Here is a 19,548-nt window from a genome sequence, read left to right on the forward strand (position 1 = left end):
ATGGCATGGCTTTTTTATCTATAATTTCATCCTTGCAGGTTTCAGGATACCAATAAAATTTTTGCCTATTTCTCTCCAGGAAAGATTGAAGTTGGTGACAGTTCTTGGTGCTGGTCTTCTGTGTGGCACCGCTTTAGCAGTCATCGTTCCAGAAGGGGTTCATGCACTCTATGAGGATGCTCTGCACGGTAAGCCTTAGATTCCAAGCCCAATGTTGGGAAGGCCTTTAATAAAGGTAATTGAATGGTCTATGAAGTTCTGTAAAGTTAACGAGAGTGATCCATCTGAGTCCAGAGTACAGCTAGTAATTTAATCTCTGAGGATATGGTGAGTTAGCCATGTCTGAGAGTACTCCTGTGAAGTGGTGTGGGCCAGAAGAAGTAACTTGTTGTTAAAAGCTGATCCTGAGCCCTGATCCTAGATAGACTTTGGACAATAGTGTTGCCAAAGGACTTGGAACTGATTTCAGATGGTAAATACTAAAAAGAACTGACAAAACAATAATAAATAATTTAAACAACTCTGAAGTATTACAATTTAACCAAAAAAATTAAAGTAAGCAAAATTTTAAAATTACACCCATTTCTGTGCACTTTGTACTCGAGGTCAGCAACTGCCTTCAGTGAATGAGGTTTGCTCCTTAAATCATCTATGGCCAATGTAAAGCTGAGGGGACTTTGTGCAAGGTGGGTCTGGCCCCTGGCTTCAACACTTCAGGCCCTACTGTTAATGTCCGAAGCTTATCTAGAGTTAGTACAGAACAACCCCCAGCTCATTTTGACTTCATTGTTCTCTTGCAAGTGTACGCAAGTCAGTTAAATGGAACTGCAGGGCGGTTCTCTGCAAAACTGCCAACCAGAGGCAAGTAAGGTTCACTTCGCAGTAGATAAATTAGCTGTATTAGTCTCTTAGCAAGTAGAGATGATATGTATTAATCCATTGAGATGAGAGAATAATTGGTAATTCTACCAGGGTATAAACATAATTCAGTTAGCATTTGACAGTTTGAAATTTTACTGCTGCCTGTACACCTAATGGAAATAGAAAATTTAATTGCCTTTGTTGCCAATTTTCATCTTGTTCCTACTTTGAGGCATATTTGCTTTTCCTCATTATCTATCACCATTTCAGGTTAATGATCAGCAGCCAATCTGTACTCTCTGCTGTAATTTTCCACAACCGATCTCAGTTAGTAAGGGTTTTAAAGGTTACGGGTAGAAGGTAGGAGAATGGTGTTGAGAAGGACAGCAAATCAGCCACAGTGGAATGGTGGAGAAGACTTGAAGGGCTGAATAGCTCATTGAGACCATGGAATATTGAAAGGTCTAGATAGAATGGACGTGGTTGGAGAGGATGTTGCCTATGGTCAGTCGTAGAGAGTCAGAAGAGTACAGCATAGAAACAGGTCTTTCAGCCTATCTAGCCAGTGCCAAACCATTTAAACTGCCTACTCCCTTCAGCTTCCATATCCCTACCATTTATGTACATACCCTAACTACTCTAAAATGTTGAATTTGATCTCACATGTACTTCTTGCACTGACAGCTCGATCCACACTCTCAGAACCCTTTGAATGAAGTTTCCCTCATGTTCTCCTTAAACCTTTCACCCTTAACCCATGACCTCTAGTTGTAGGCCCAAGCCTGTTTACATTTACCCTATCTATAACTCTCATAATTTTGTATACCTCTATCAAATCTTCCCTCAGTTTTCTATGTTCCAAGGAATAAATTCCTAACCTATTCAATTTTCCCTTATAACTCAGTCCTGGCAAAATACTTGTACATTTTCTCTCTACACTTTCATCCTTATTTACAGTTGCAAGAAAAAATTTGTAAATTTGTTTTCTGCATTAATTACTCATAAAATGTGGTCTGATCTTCATGCTAGTCACAATAATAGACAAACACAATCTGCCTAAGCTGATAATACATAAACAATTATATTTTTCATGTCTTCATTGAACACATTGGTTAATCATTCACAGTCTAGGCTGGAAAAAGTATGGAATCCTTGTATTTATTAACTGTTAGAACCTCCTTTAGCAGCAGTAACCTCCACCAAACATTTCCTGTAATTGCTGGTGAGATTTGCACAACAGTGAGGGGGGATTTTAGACCACTCCTCCATACAAAACTGTTTCAGTTCATTAATATTTCTGGGATAGCTTGCATGAACAGCCCTCTTCAGGTCATGCTACAGCATCTCAATTGGGTTAAGGTCTGCACTCTGACTTGACCATTCCAAAACACAAATTTTCTTTTTTTTTAAACCTTTCTATTGTTGATTTACTTTTGTGTTTCATCATTGTCTTATTGCATCATCCAACTTCTATTAAGCTTCAGGTGATGGACCACTACCCTTACATTCTCCTGTAAAATGTTTTGATACAATTTTGAATTCATTGTTCCTTCAATGACTGCAGGCTGCCCGGGCCCTGAGGCAGCAAAGTAACCGCAAACCATGATGTTCCTTACACCGTGCTTCACAGTTGGGATGAGGTTTTGGCTTTGGTGTGTGCAGTGCCCTTTTTCCTCCAAACGTATTGGTGTGCATTTCTGCCAGAATGTTCAACTTTTATCTCATCTGTCCACAGAACATTGTCTCAGAAGATTTGTGGGACATCCAGGTGGCCTTTTGCAAACTTGAGACATGCAGTAATGTTTTTTTTTTGGAGAGCAGTGATTTTCCTCCATGATGTCCTTCCATGAACACCATTCTTGTTCAGTGTTTTTCTTACAGTAGACATGTGAACAGACTATTGCAAGTTCTAGAGATTTCTGCCGGTCTTTTGTTGCATTAAATTTCATCTGCCATTTTACAGCCCATTTTACCAGCTAGTCCAGATCCTGCTACAAGCCTCGATTGCCTTCCTCCCTGTCCATTACACCCTGAGTTTTGGCGTCATCCGCAAATTTGCTGATCCAGTTAACCACATTATCATCAATATCATTTATATAGATGACAAACAACAATAGACACAGTACCGATTCCTGTAGCATTCCACTAGTCACAGGCCTCCAATCAGAGAGGCAACCATCTACTACCGCTTGGCTTCTCCCACAAAGCCAATTTCTAATGCAATTTTCTACTTAATTTTGCATGCTGAGCGACTGAACCTTCTTGACCAACCTCCCACGTGGGACCTTGTCAAATGTCTTGCTAAAGTCCATGTAGACAACATCCACTGCCTTGCCTTCATCAACTTTCCTAGTAACTTCCTCGAAAAAAATAAAATACTGGTTAGACGTGACCTACCACACACAAAGCCTTGCTGACTATCCCTAATCAGTCCATGTTCATCCAACTACTCCTATCTGGTACCTTAGAATAGCTTCTGATAACTTAACCACGACTGATGTCGGGATTATCAGCCTATAATTTCCTAGTTTACTTTTAGAGCCTTTCTTGAACAGTGAAACACCATTAGCTATCCTCCAATCCTCTGGTACCTCACCTGTCACTAAGGATAATTTTAAATTTCTGCACTTGCCTCCCACAGGGTCTGAAGGAACACCTTTTCTGTCCCTGGGGATTTATCCACCCTAATTTACACCAAAAGAGCAAACCTTCTCTGTAATCTGTGTAGCGTCCATGAAGTTGATGCTGCTTTGCCTAACTTCTATAGTGTTCTTTTCTTGAGTAAATACAGATGCAAAAAATCCATTTAAGATCTCCCCCATCTCTTTTGGGTCCACGCATGGATTACCATTCTGATTTTCCAGAGGATTAATTTTGTCCCTTGCAATCCTTTTGCTCTTAATGTATCTGTCTAATGCCCTTCCCTTGGACAACATCGGTGGCGTGGAGTGGAGAGACTTGCAGCATGGGCAACTGCCGGTCTTCCATACAACCTTGCCCAGGCCTGCACTCTGGAAACCTTCCAAGGCGCAAATCTATGGTCTCACGAGACTAACGGATGCCTAATGTATCTGTAGAAACCCTTAGGATTCACCTTCACCTTGTCTGTGAAAGCAACCTCGTGCCCTTTTTTTAGTCCTCCTGATATCTTTCTTAAATGTCCTCTTGCATTTCTTATAATCCCTAAGTACCTCATTTGTTCCTACCCACCTGTATCTGCTATGCATCTCTTTTTTTTCTTAACCAGGGCCTCAATATCTCTTGGGAGGGGGTGCGGGGGGAACAAGGTTCCCTAAAGCTCAAACACAAGGAATTCTGCAGATGCTGGAAATTCAAGCAACACACATCAAAGTTGCAGGCCAGGCAGTATCTCTAGGAAGAGGTACAGTCGACATTTCAGGCCGAGACCCTTCATCAGGACTAACTGAAGGAAGAGCTAGTAAGAGATTTGAAAGTGGGAGGAGAAGGGGGAGATCCAAAATGATAGGAGAAGACAGGAGGGGGAGGGATGGAGCCAAGAACTGGACAGGTGATTGGCAAAAGGGATATGAGAGGATCATGGGACAGGAGGCCCAGGGAGAAGGAAAAGGGGGGGGGGGAATCCCAGAGGATGGGCAAGGGGTATAGTCAGAGGGACAGAGGGAGAAAAAGGAGAGTGAGAGAAAGAATGTGTGTATAAAAATAAATAACGGATGGGGTACGAGAGGGAGGTGGGGCATTAGCGGAAGTTAGAGAAGTCAGTGTTCATGCCATCAAGTTGGAAGCTACCCAGACGGAATATAAGATGTTGTTCTTCCAACCTGAGTGTGGCTTCATCTTTACAGTAGAGGAGGCCCTGGATAGACATGTCAGAATGGGAATCGGATGTGGAATTAAAATGTGTAGCCACTGGGAGATCCTGCTTTCTCTGGCGGACAGAGCGTAGGTGTTCAGCAGAACGATCTCCCAGTCTGTGTCGGGTCTTGCCAATATATAGAAGGCCACATTGGGAGCACCAGACGCAGTATATCACCCCAGCCGACTCACAGGTGAAGTGTCGCCTCACCTGGAAGGACTGTTTGGGGCCCTGAATGGTGGTAAAGAAGGAAGTGTAGCACTTGTTCCGCTTACAAAGGTAAGTGCCAGGAGGGAGATCAGTGGGGAGAGATGGGGGGGACGAATGGACAAGGGAGTCGCGTAGGGAGCAATCCCTGCGTAAAGCGGGAGGGGGAGGGAAAGATGTGCTTAGTGGTGGGATCCCGTTGGAGGTGGCGGAAGTTGCGGAGAATAATATGTTGGACCCGGAGGCTGGTGGGGTGGTAGGTGAGGACCAGGGGAACCCTATTCCTAGTGGGGTGGCGGGAGGATGAAGTGAGAGCAGATGTGCATGAAATGGGGAAGATGCACTTGAGAGCAGAGTTGATGGTGGAAGAAGGAAGGCCCCTTTCTTTAAGAAGGGAGGACATCTCCCTCGTCCTGGAATGAAAAGCCTCATCCTGAGAGCAGATGCGGTGGAGACGGAGGAATTGCTAGAAGGGGATGGCATTTTTGCAAGAGACAGGGTGAGAAGAGGAATAGTCCAGATAGCTGTGAGAGTCAGTAGGCTTATAGTAGACATCAGTAGATAAGCTGTCTCCAGCGGTAGAGACAGAAAGATCTAGAAAGGGGAGGGAGGTGTCGGAAATGGACCAGGTAAACTTGAGGACAGGGTGAAAGTTGGAGGCAAAGTTAATAAAGTCAACGAGCTCAGCTCGCGTGCAGGAAGACAGCTTCCAGTTCAGGTACAAACCATCCCTTCTCTACAGGTCCCACCTCCCTGGAAGACAGCCCAATGATCCAAAAATCTGATGCCCTCCCTCCTGCATCAACTCCTTAGCCACGTATTAAACTGTATAGTCTTCCTTGTTCTGGCCTCACTAGCACATGGTATGGATAACAGTCCTGAGATCATAGCACTGGAGGTCCTGCCTTTTAACTTAACACCTAACTCCTTGAACTCCCTACGTAGAACCTCATCACTGATCCTACCCATGTCATTGGTACCTACATGGACCACGACCCTGTTCACCCTCCCATTTGAGAATGCTGAGGACTTGATCTGAGATATCCCAGACCCTGGCACCCAAGAGGCAACATATCATCTGAGGTCTGTGTGGATTGGTGATAACATCTCCTCGCTGACAATCAACACTGGTGCACCTCAGGGGTGTGTGTTTAGTCCACTGTTCTACTCTCTATATACCCCTGACTCTGTGGCTCGGCATAGCTCAAATACCATCTATAAATTTGGTGATACAACCATTGTTGGTAGAGTCTCAGGTGGTGACGAGAGGGTGTACAGGAGTGAGATATGCCAACTGGTGGAGTGGTGTCACAGCAACAACCTGGCACTCTGTGTCAGTAAGATGAAAGAGCTGATTGTGGACTTCAGGAAGGGTAAGATGAAGGAACAGATACCAATCCTCATAGAGGGATCAGAATTAGAGAGAGTGAGCAGTTTCAAGTTCCTGGGTGTCAAGATCTGAGGATCTAACCTGGTCCCAACATATCGATGCAAATATAAAGAAGGAAAGACAATGTTTGAAGAGATTTAGTATGTCAACAAATACAGTCAAAAATATCTATAGATGTACAATGGAGAGCATTTTGACAGCCTGCATCACTGTCTGGTATGGAGGGAGCTACTGCACAGGACCGAAAGAAGCTGCAGAGGATTGTAAATCTAGTCAGCTCCATCTTGGGTACTAGCCTACAAAGTACCCAGGACATCTTCAAGGAGCAGTGTTTCAGAAAGGCAGCATCCATTATTAAGGACCTCCAGCACCCAGGGCATACCCTTTTCTCACAGTTACCATCAGGTAGGAGGTACAGAAGCCTGAAGGCACACACTCGGCGATTCAGGAACAGCTTCTTACCCTCTGCCATCCAAATCCTAAATGGACATTGAGCCCTTGGACACTACTCACTTTTTTTTAAATCTATGGTATTTCTGTTTTTTGCATAATTTTAAAATCTCTTCAATATACCTATACTGTAATTGATTTATTATTATTTAGTTTTTTTCTTCTATATTATATTGTACTGTTGCTGCTAAGTTAACAAATTTCACGTCACATGCTGGTGATAATAAATCTGATTCTGATTCTGAATTTCGTTCTCGCCCACAGAACCTCCTTTCTATTTCCTAGCTAACGAATCTTCTACCACCATGACATGCCTGTTCTCTCCCGCCTCACCCTTCTGAGTCACAGAGCCGGACTCAGTGCCAGAGACCTGACCGCTGTGACTTTCCTCTGCTAGGTTGCTGTAAACTTCTTCCGATTTACCCAATGCAAAGACACCACGTACTACGGTGAATGTAACTTTAACTCTTTATTAGCAAGTTACCAGAGAGAACCCTCCTTAAGCACTCTCTTGGGCTGCTCCAGGAGTCTTTGGCTTCTGAAGCAAATACAGTGCTTTTTATACATAATGCAGTCACGTACACAGATATTGGTGGGTTCACCCCCTTAGTTTCTGTACAGATGAGTTTTGTTTAACTTATCAGCCATAAATTGTTCGTGTAACAGCTTAACTACCTTTATGTCTGGGAACAACCAGACATAGGCTTACCCCTCAGAGCTTCCCACCCTTGAAACAAGCATTCATTATAATGCTTATATAGCAAGCGCTATGTTTCTTACAGCAGTTAATCAAACAATTGTACAAGTTGTTATTAAGCAGGGACTGAAGTTACATGGGTCGCATACCAAGAATAATATCACCTGCTCAGAAACACTTGTGCTTCTATGCTTTTTGTCAAAGTCTTACATAGAACATAGAATAGTATAACACAGTACAGGCCCTTCGGCCCACAATGTTGTGCCGACCCTCAAACCCTGCCTCCCATATAAGCCCCCACCTTAGATTCCTCCATATACCTGTTTAGTAGCCTCTTAAACTTCACTAGTGTATCTGCCTCCACCACTGACTCAGGCAGTGCATTCCACGCACCAACCACTCTCTGAGTAAAAAACCTTCCTCTAATATCCCCCTTGAACTTCCCACCCCTTACCTTAAAGCCATGTCCTCTTGTATTGAGCAGTGGTGCCCTGGGGAAGAGGAGCTGGCTATCCACTCTATCTATTCCTCTTATTATCTTGTACACCTCTATCATGTCTCCTCTCATCCTCCTTCTCTCCAAAGAGTAAAGCCCTAGCTCCCTTAATCTTTGATCATAATGCATACTTTCTAAACCAGGCAGCATCCTGGTAAATCTCCTCTGTGCCCTTTCCAGTGCTTCCACATCCTTCCTATAGTGAGGTGACCAGAACTGGACACAATACTCCAAATGTGGCCTAACCAGAGTTTTATAGAGCTGCATCATTACATCGCGACTCTTAAACTCTATCCCTCGACTTATGAAAGCTAACACACCATAAGCTTTCTTAACTACCCTATCCACCTGTGAGGCAACTTTCAGGGATCTATGGACATATACCCCGAGATCCTTCTGCTCCTCCACACTACCAAGTATCCTGCCATTTACTTTGTACTCTGCCTTGGAGTTTGTCCTTCCAAAGTGCACCACCTCACACTTCTCCGGGTTGAACTCCATCTGCCACTTCTCAGCCCACTTCTGCATCCTATCAATGTCTCTCTGCAATCTTTGACAATCCTCTACACTATCTACAACACCACCAACCTTTGTGTGGTCTGCAAACTTGCCAGCCCACCCTTCTACCCCCACATCCAGGTCGTTAATAAAAATCATGAAAAGTAGAGGTCCCAGAACAGATCCTTGTGGGACACCACTAGTCACAATCCTCCAATTTGAATGTACTCCCTCCACCACCACCCTCTGCCTTCTGCAGGCAAGCCAATTCGAATCCACCTGGCCAAACTTCCTTGGATCCCATGCCTTCTAACTTTTTGAATAAGCCTACCGTGTGGAACCTTGTCAAATGCCTTACTAAAATCCATATAGATCACATCCACTGCACTACCCTCATCTATTTGCCTGGTCACCTCCTCCAAGAACTCTATCAGGCTTGTTAGACACGATCTGCCCTTCACAAAGCCATGCTGACTGTCCCTGATCAGACCATGATTCTCTAAATGCCTATAGATCCTATCTCTAAGAATCTTTTCCAACAGCTTTCCCACCACAGATGTAAGGCTCACTGGTCTATAATTACCCGGACTATCCCTGCTACCTTTTTTGAACAAGGGAACAACATTCGCCTCCCTCCAATCCTCCGGTACCATTCCCGTGGACAACGAGGACATAAAGATCCTAGCCAGAGGCTCAGCAATCTCTTCTCTCGCATCGTGGAGCAGCCTGGGGAATATTCCGTCAGGCCCCGGGGACTTATCTGTCCTAATGTATTTTAACAACTCCAACACCTCCTCTCCCTTAATATCAGCATGCTCCAGAACATCAACCTCACTCATATTGTCCTCACCATCATCAACTTCCCTCTCATTGGTGAATACCGAAGAGAAGTATTCATTGAGGACCTCACTCACTTTCACAGCCTCCAGGCACATCTTCCCACCTTTATCTCTGATCGGTCCTACCTTCACTCCTGTCATCTTTTTTTCTTCACATAATTGAAGAATGCCTTGGGGTTTTCCTTTACCCTACTCGCCAAGGTCTTAGCCGCTATGACCCTTACAAAATAGCCAGGGTCACAAGAGGCCTGCGAGATGCTAACTTCTTAACATTATATTACAAGATCATCCCTCCCTCCCCTCCCAACTGCATCCAAAGAGATATATCTTTTGAAGGGGATAGCCACAGGGGTACTCTTCACTTCTTTCCCCTTTCTGATTGTCTCTCAGTTACCTGTGGCCTGCACCTTGGGTGTAACTATCTCTCTCTATACATCCTATCTATTATCCCTTCAGTCTCCTGAATGATCTGGACTTCATCCAGTTCCAGTTCCAGCTCCTTAATGCAGAGTGTTAGAAGCTGCAGCTGAAAGCACTTCTCACAGGTGTAGGTGTTAGGGACACTGGAGGTCTTGTGTACTCAATCATTGAATGTGAGTGAGCAACATCTTCTCATGCTCAGGATATCCAATTGGCTGCTGCTCAAAAAAAGCGGGAGTCTACGATCAGAGGGCACTGCATCAGTATACAAGAACATCCCTTTAAAACAGAGATGAGGTGGAATTTCTTCAGTCTAAGCGTGGTGAATCTGTTGAACTCATTGCCACAGGCAGCTGTGGAGGCAGTCATTAGGTATGTTTAAAGTGGAAGTTGATAGATTCCTGATTAGTAAGGGCATAGAAGGCCCTTACTAAATTTAATGTATATTTAAGTAGGATTTTTGAGCTAAAAATAAATTACCAAAAAAACAGTGTGCACATCAAAATCAAAAGAAAAATTTCAAAACCTGTCAACAATTTACTAAACGTTAAAAACCAAAATTATGAATTTGAAGAAGTATTCATCTCCTTTGTAATTACTAAGGTCACTTCTCTCAGGTGCAATACTGTCTATTACCTTTCTAACTCACCCAATTTGTTGATGTAGAAAACTGGAGAATCTCCTGAATAAACACTCCCTCTGTCTGTAAGGTCCAACAATATGGTAGTTTTTCAACAGGCCAAACCAAAATGAAGCAAAAGAGCATTCATGATAAGTCAGGGAAATGATAATAGAGAAGCATAAATCTGGGGCGGGTACAACACTATCTCAAAGACACTGAACATGGTTTGGAGCTCAGTTCAGTCCATCGTGAAAAGTGGGAAAAAATATGAATACACAACGACACTGCCTAGGTCAGGCTGCCCCTCTAAACTTAGTCGCCAGAGAAAAATGGCTCTTGTAAGAGAGGCTACTGTGATGCCAACAGTCACTCTAAGTGATCTGCAAAAGTCAGTAGCTGCAACTGGAGATGAAATTCACGGCTCCACAATCTCTAAGGTCTTGTACAAAAAAGACATTTATGGAAGAGTGGCAGGGAAGAAGCCCTGGCATATCCTTGCCTGTAAAAACTTAGCAAGATACTGTAAAGATATGGAAGATGGGTTAGTGGTTGGATGAGACTGAAGTTGAACTTTTGGGCCTCAACACTAAGCATAAATTAATACTGCCCATCAACCATCCTTAATGGAAAGTACAGCGGAGGTAGCTTCATGCTATGGGGATGCTGAGGGTCTGGAAATCTGGTCAGGATTGATGGGAAGATGAATGCTGCTAAATACATGAGATCCTGGATAAAAATCTACTAGCCTCTGCCAGAAAGCTTAAACTGGTGAGAAAGGTTGTGTTTCAGCAGGACAACCACCCAAAGCACACTGCCAGAGCAACCATGGGGTGGCTTTAAATGAAGAAAATTAATGTCCTTGAGTGGCTGAGTCTGTGTCCTGACCTTAATCTGATCAAACATCTCTAGCAAGACCTCAAGAATGCTGTCCACTTCTACTCCCTAACTAATCTGGCACAGCTTAAACAATTTTTCAAGGAGGAATTGACGATGCTGCTCCTTCATGTTGTGCAAAGCTAATGGAAACTTATTCATAAAGCACTACTACTAGCTGTAATAGCTGTGAAATGTGGTTCAACAAAGTACTGAGAAAAGATGGATGAATACTTTTGAACTACTGACATCTCAGGTTTTGAAGTTTTAGTTTTTCATGCTTACACTTTTCCCTGTTTGAGTTCTACTGTGCGAAAAAAGGATCATGTGATTCACAAATCAAACTTCTCAGTTACATTGATTAAAATCCCTGGTTGTAATACTCATTTATGTGAACAAAAGGCTGGGGGCTGAATAGTTTTACAAGGCACTGCAGTTATATGGAATGCACCTCCACCAACCCTGCTTCCTGTAAGAACCTCACTCAATTCTCCAAGTCTTTCTGCTGTATCTTTTCTGATGATAAGACTTTCTAACAGTGCCTCTAGGATGTCTTTCCTGCTCTTTAGCCAATATTTCCCTTTCTCCCATAGCTGACAGGGCTTAACCAAGTTTCCTGTATTTCTGTCAGCTGTTCTCAGCTAGAATGAGGATAAGGTACCCCTTCCTGCCTTTTGCCGCATCAGCTTCTGTTTCTGATAGATCACCCTCCACAATTTCCACCAACTTCTGATATCAGCAGCAACCTCCCATCTCACACCAATACAGGGGTTGCAACATATGTCCTCTATACCTCTGTCTCTCCTCTCCCCATTTCCCATTCGTTCTTCAAACTAAAACAGCTCTTCCAGGTGAAGCAGAAATTCACTAGCACTTATTCCAGTGTATTAAATATGGTGCTCATGATGTGATATCCCCTACATTATGTACCATGGAAAGACGCTCCTTGGCCCAACTCATCCATGCGACTAAGATATGTTGCTGAACTTGTCCCATTTCCCTGCATTTAGTCCCTCTCACTCTATACTTTTCCTATTTATGTACCTGTTCAGTGTCATTTAAAAATTGCAATTGTACCTGCCATGCCACGTACTCTGGTAGCTCGTTCCATAGACTCGTTAACTGGTATGTGGTAAAACCTGTACCTCGGGTTCCGTTTAAATCTTTTAGATCTATGCCCTTTACTTATAGACTTCCCTAACCAGGAAAAAGATTGTGACAATACAACTTGTGTCTCTCTTGACTTTATAAACCTGTATAAGACCACTTCTCAGCCTTTTTCGCTCCACAGAAAGCATTCCCAGCCACGCGAATATTCTCTGCAGCCTTTCTAGCTTAATCGAATTATTCCTATAGTAGTGGAACAAGGACGACACATACCTATTAAACTAAAGACACTACCGAGGGCAGTAAAAGCAGTTGAGAGAATCATTGTGGTCATCCTCACCCCTATTGTGACAGTTACCAGAAGCGTTGTAGATGAAGGGCCCAAAACGTTGTTGAGTTTGGTTGTATATATGTATAGTCAAATGACAATGAGCTTGAACACAATATTCCAGGTCAGTCTCTTGTACCATGACGTGACAGTTTCTGTACTCAGTGCACTGTCCGATTAAAGGCAAGCATGCCACCTTCACTTTGTCTACCTGTGCTGCTGCTTTCAGGAACTGTAGTTGTACCCCAAGGTGTCACTGTTCAGCGGTACTTCCAAATGCCCGTGTCATTCACTGCCCGTGTCTTGCCTTGGTTTACACTTGGTCATGTCCTGGAGATTTATCCACCTTTGTACACCTCAAGACCACCAGCACATCCTCTTTCATATATGTTTCAGTTCATCACCATTCTTGTTCTGGATTCCCTAGCTTCCATGACCAGCTCCACGATGAGTGCGCCAGAGTAATTAAACAGAGGTCAAGTTGACTGCTTTATAGAATACCCCTGCTGAGTCTATAGGATGAGTCTGATTTTCCAGTTGTGTGTCACTTAATTTTCCATCCTATTTCCACCCTGCATTCTTGGCTTCTGCTCTACATTGCTTCAATGATGCCCAACATAATTTACACTGAACAAAGTAATCCAAGTCAGTGTTATTGTGTGTAGTTTTAATTTAAGTAAAATAGCAAACCTAAGCAATTTACCAAAGCTACCAGATAATGCATGAGGAATAGTCACTTTTGATGAAGCTCTTATCAGGACAAAAGGTTGATGTACTGAATTCCTTTATTGCTGTTGAGAGGCATTGACCGTGTAGATAGTCAGAGGCTTTTTTCAACGGCTGAAATGGCTAACACAAGAAGGCACAGTTTTAAGGTGCTTGGAAGCAGGTACAGAGGAGATGTCAGGGTTAGTTTTTTACGCAGAGAGTGGTGAGTGCGTGGAATGGGCTGCCGGCGACAGTGGTGGAGGCAGATATGATAGGGTCTTTTAAGTGACTCTAATTAGAAGATTAGAGGGATATGGATAACCCTAGGTAATTTCTAAAACAAGTAAATGTTCAGCACAGCATCGTGAGCCGAAGGGCCTGTATTGTGCTGTAGGATTTCTATGCTTCTATTAATGCTTGCATTTGCACATTGTCATGACACTCCCATTATTATAAATGGAGTACACTGCAATGGGCAGTTTCTACAGCTCCTGAAAACAGCCCAAGTTTTCTTTGTTTATACTTATTGAAAATCAAAGCCTCACAGGATGGAAGATTGCTCAGCCCATCATTTCTGCACCTGCTCTGAAAGAAATAACTGTTAGCTTCTTCCTTCTTGCTAGCCTTGCAGGTTCTTTCCTTTCCAAGTATCAGAGTCAATGAGTCAAAGGTGATGTAATCTGTTCCTTGTACACGAACAGACAGTTTACTTAGAAAGTATTGGGGGAAGCACAACTATTGGTCTCCCAATGAAGTGGCATTTTCTCCAGAGAATTATATAGTGTATATCTGACTTGTACACACAAACAATCTCATCTTCTTGCAGAATTGTGGTCACCAACCTTAATGGGTATTAATCAATTATTGCTGCCCTGACTGTCTTTTGTGTTGCCCTGATATCTTCCCTTTAAGTTTCTGTCCGTTATCCTATTGTTAGTTAGTATTAAAGCTGCTTCTTCTAAAGTAGTGAATTCTAGATTGTAATATGGATGCAGTAGTGAGGATAGTTTTTAAAATGCTGAGTAGCGGGAACCCATTCCCTCTATTGTTGGATTACTCAGCCTTGGGATCTGATAGAACAACTGAACTGTAGCATGCTATGTCTGCTATAGTCACAAAACAGCAGAAGGATATGGCAGTCTTTTGACCTTTGTCACCTGTACTGTATAGGATTGTTGCATATTCTAAACTATCATAAGGATTTCTGTAATTTGGTGAATTTGCAATGCTGGTTGACTTGGAAAATTAAAGAAGGTATGGAAAAGGTTTATAAACTGACTTTTCAGATTAGATTATGAGGACATTTATTGTCATTTAGAAATGCATGCATTAAGAAATGATACAATGTTCCTCCAGAGTGATATCACAAAAAAAACAGGACAAACCAAAGACTAACACTGACAAGACCACATAAATATAACATATAGTTACAGCAGTGCAAAGTAATACCATAATTTGATAAAGAGCAGACCATAGGCACGGTAAAAAAAAAAAAGTCTCAGAGTTCTGATCGACTCCCGATAGTCCCGATAGCAGGTGGCAGAAGGGAGAAACTCTCCCTGCCATAAACCTCCAGGCACCGACACCATCTCTGCCGAGCGCTTCGACCCCGCTCCGGCCGCCACCCAACAAGCAAAGCCGAGGACTCGGGAGCCTTCCCCTCCGGAGATTCTGGATCACACAGTAGCAGCGGCAGCGAGAAAGGCATTTCAGAAGTTTCTCCAGATGTTCCTCTGTTCTCTCACGTCTGTCTCCATCAAATCAGGATTGTGCACAGCACTTGCCAGATTACAGATATCATTCACCGGAGTGGCCGCTGCATCGCGCCACCATCTTCTTCTCCTCCAGATTCCCACATGCATGGAAAATTTCAATATTCTGCTTTTAGCAGTAGAAATTGGATTAATAAATCCCAAGACTACACCTGTGATTCTAGTACAGGTTTCCCCCACCATCCGAAGGTAGAGTGTTCCTATGAAATGGTTTGTAAGCCGGAATGTCGTAAAGCAAAGAAGCAATTACCATTAATTTATATGGGAAAAATTTATTAGCTTTCGCAGACCCAAAAAATAACCTACCAAATCATGTCAAATAACACATAAAACCTAAAATAACAGTAACATATAGTAAAAGCAGGAATGATATGATGAATACACAGCCTATATAAAGTAGAAATACTTTTTCACAATCATTGCCGCACTGTTCTCCGTAGCGAAAATCTCACGCATGCGCTCTCGGCAGAAACACGGCGCAAGCGCTCTCCAGTAACCTTTAAGCTATGAAGCTGCCAAATCATACCAAATAATGCGTAAAAAGTACACAGCCTATATAACGTAGAAATAATGTATGTACGGTGTAGTATCACTTATGGGAATCGGGAAGACATCGAGCACACTGATGATGGTGTGTTAGGCTGAGTCGGGTGCAGTGGCCTCCACCCTCCAGGCAGCGAACCGATACCTATCTGCGAAGCATGCAGGGGTCCAGCGGTAGCCGGGACGCACCCAGCACATCTTTAAGAAAAGGAAAGCCGAAACAAACAAGCTAATTAATTACGTGCCAGGCAGCACCTAATTAATTAGCTTGTTTATTTCAGTTTTTTTTCTTAAAGTTGTGCTGGGTGTGTCCCGGCTACCACTGAATTCTTCACAGATCGGTATCTGTCCGCAGCCCGGGGGTTGGGGTGGTGGGACACTGGTGTGTCATCTCATCGTCTGTTTCCATCAGGGCAGGCAGGTCATCTTCTTCTATGTCTGCCTGCCTCGATGTCGAAGGTCGAGGTTCGTCGTCTGCTGTGGCTGATGTGGAAGGCTTGAAAAACGACAGTATGCTTGACTACTTAGCTTAGTGCATTTTTCTATCATACAGTTCTTTGTAAGCACTCAAATCATCTTGCAAATATGCCCTAAACCAACATACCCTTTCAAAATTAAAGTCGTACTTTATCATTGCAGTGAAAATCTCACGCAGTTGCTTCACGACTTCACTTTCGGTCTGTTTGCTATTGCATTCGGTTTCGATTGTTATCTTTTCCTCTTCCAATTGCATCAGCTCTTCATCTATCAGTTCTTGGTCATGAGATGCCAAAACCTCTTCAACATCATCTTGGTCAACTTCCACAAGCCAAACTCACTTTGTCTTTGCTTCGTTCACCACGATCGAAACGCTTAATTATGTCTAGTTTTACGCTAAGTGTAACACCGTTACGAGCTCTTTTAGGCTTGTCTGATGCCTTAGAACTCATCTTGCTAACGATTGCTCACAGGCACATGTTTAAGCAATGCCGGCCAGAATGCAGTTCCGAATCCGGGGGAGAGCGGCTGCTCGGGGCGCGCGCTGCCTTTTTTCGCGTGCTGCTTTTTCGTAACAGTGAAAACACCTACTGTTAGCGAAAACAGGTAACTAATGTATGTCTTTCGTAACGGTGAGGTTTCATAAAGCGAACGTTCGAAAAGTGGGGGACACCTGTATTTTCCCCCTTCCGTTCCAGTTCTGATGAAGTGTCTAGGCCTGAAATGTTGACTGTTTATTCCTCTCCATGGATGTTGCCTGACTTGCTGAGTTCATCCAGCATTTTGTATGTGTTGCTGTGGATTTCCAGCAGCTGCAGAATCACTATGTTACTGATTTATTTTATTTATTTACTTTTTAGATAAGCATGTCCATGGCGATGAAGTGGGGAAAGCAGAAGATCCATTGAAGACAGGACAGTCAGCAGAGACCAACCACGATCACGAGCATGTTACTTTGCATGCATACATTGGTGTTTCACTAGTCCTTGGATTTGTTTTTATGCTTCTAGTGGATCAGATAGGAAGCTCTCATGTACACTCCAGTGATGGTAAGAGCCACAAAATCTCAGGACTGTTCTGAGGAATAATGTAATGCAACACAATGAAATGTCTAGGATGCGAAATGTCTAGGATGCAAAATGTCAATGTGGCAGTCAATGTGCCTGTAGTTATGCAATTTTTCTAGTTCTGTGTTGCTCATTGGAGGTTTAGGAGGCTTCATAGAAACATACATAGAAACATAGAAAATAGGTGCAGGAGTAGGCCATTTGGCCCTTCGAGCCTGCACCGCCATTTATTATGATCATGGCTGATCATCCAACTCAGAACCCCGCCCCAGCCTTCCCTCCATACCCCCTGACCCCCGTAGCCACAAGGGCCATATCTAACTCCCTCTTAAATATAGCCAATGAACTGGCCTCAACTGTTTCCTGTGGCAGAGAATTCCACAGATTCACCACTCTCTGTGTGAAGAAGTTTTTCCTAATCTCGGTCCTAAAAGGCTTCCCCTCTGTCCTCAAACTGTGGCCCCTCATTCTGGACTTCCCCAACATCGGGAACAATCTTCCTGCATCTAGCCTGTCCAATCCCTTTAGGATCTTATATGTTTCAATCAGATCCCCCCTCAATCTTCTAAATTCCAACGAGTACAAGCCCAGTTCATCCAGTCTTTCTTCATATGAAAGTCCTGCCATCCCAGGAATCAATCTGGTGAACCTCCTTTGTACTCCCTCTATGGCAAGGATGTCTTTCCTGAGATTAGGGGACCAAAACTGCACACAATACTCCAGGTGTGGTCTCACCAAGGCCTTGTACAACTGCAGTAGTACCTCCCTGCTCCTGTACTCGAATCCTCTCGCTATAAATGCCAGCATACCATTCGCCTTTTTCACGGCCTGCTGTACCTGCATGCCCACTTTCAATGACTGGTGTATAATGACACCCAGGTCTCGTTGCACCTCCCCTTTTCCTAATCGGCCACCATTCAGATAATAATCTGTTTTCCTATTTTTGCCACCAAAGTGGATAACTTCACATTTATCCACATTAAATTGCATCTGCCATGAATTTGCCCACTCACCCAACCTATCCAAGTCACCCTGCATCCTCTTAGCATCCTCCTCACAGCTAACACTGCCACCCAGCTTCATGTCATCCGCAATCTTGGAGATGCTGCATTTAATTCCCTCATCCAAGTCATTAATATATATTGTAAACAACTGAGGTCCCAGCACTGAGCCTTGCGGTACCCCACTAGTCACCGCCTGCCATTCTGGAAAGGTCCCGTTTATTCCCACTCTTTGCTTCCTGTCTGCTAACCAACTCTCCACCCACACCAATACCTTACCTGCAATACCGTGTGCTTTAAGTTTGCACACTAATCTCCTGTGTGGGACCTTGTCAAAAGCCTTTTGAAAATCCAAATATACCACATCCACTGGTTCTCCCCTATCCACTCTACTAGTTACATCCTCAAAAAATTCTATGAGATTCGTCAGACATGATTTTCCTTTCACAAATCCATGCTGACTTTGTCCGATCATTTCACCGCTTTCCAAATGTGCTGTTGTCACATCCTTGATAACTGACTCCAGCAGCTTCCCCACTACCGACGTTAGGCTAACCGGTCTATAATTCCCCGGTTTCTCTCTCCCTCCTTTTTTAAAAAGTGGAGTTACATTAGCCACCCTCCAATCCTCAGGAACTAGTCCAGAATCTAACGAGATTTGAAAAATTATCACTAATGCATCCACTATTTCTTGGGCTACTTCCTTAAGCACCCTGGGATGCAGACCATCTGGCCCTGGGGATTTATCTGCCTTCAATCCCTTCAATTTACCTAACACCACTTCCCTACTAACATGTATTTCGCTCAGTTCCTCCATCTCACTGGACCCTCTGTCCCCTACTATTTCTGGAAGATTATTTATGTCCTCCTTAGTGAAGACAGAACCAAAGTAATTATTCAATTGGTCTGCCATGTCCTTGCTCCCCATAATCAATTCACCTGTTTCTGTCTGCAGGGGACCTACATTTGTCTTTACCAGTCTTTTCCTTTTCACATATCTATAAAAGCTTTTACAGTCCGTTTTTATGTTTCCTGCCAGTTTTCCCTCATAATCTTTTTTCCCCTTCCTAATTAAGCCCTTTGTCCTCCTCTGCTGAACTCTGAATTTCTCCCAGTCCTCAGGTGAGCCACTTTTTCTGGCTAATTTGTATGCTTCTTCTTTGGAATTGATACTATCCTTAATTTCTCTTGTCAGCCACGGGTGCACTACCTTGTTTGATTTATTCTTTTGCCAAACTGGGATGAACAATTGTTGTAGTTCATCCATGCAACCTTTAAATGCTTGCCATTGCATATCCACCGTCAATCCTTTAAGTGTCATTTGCCAGTCTATCTTAGCTAATTCACGTCTCATACC

The 19,548-nt window shown here is 43.4% G+C and overlaps 1 protein-coding gene across 1 annotated transcript in view; it reads left to right on the forward strand.

The window, feature by feature from the left end:
• Window positions 1-19,548, forward strand: part of slc39a9 (solute carrier family 39 member 9) — a 61,405-nt gene that overhangs the window by 16,369 nt on the left and 25,488 nt on the right. The window contains exons 2-3 of the mRNA XM_072264230.1: window positions 80-188; window positions 16,984-17,172. Of these exons, the coding sequence (XP_072120331.1) occupies window positions 80-188; window positions 16,984-17,172 (298 nt within the window). The remainder of the gene's footprint in view (window positions 1-79; window positions 189-16,983; window positions 17,173-19,548) is intronic.

This window comes from Mobula birostris, chromosome 1 (assembly GCF_030028105.1).
Source record: "Mobula birostris isolate sMobBir1 chromosome 1, sMobBir1.hap1, whole genome shotgun sequence".
NCBI classification, from domain to species: domain Eukaryota; kingdom Metazoa; phylum Chordata; class Chondrichthyes; order Myliobatiformes; family Myliobatidae; genus Mobula; species Mobula birostris.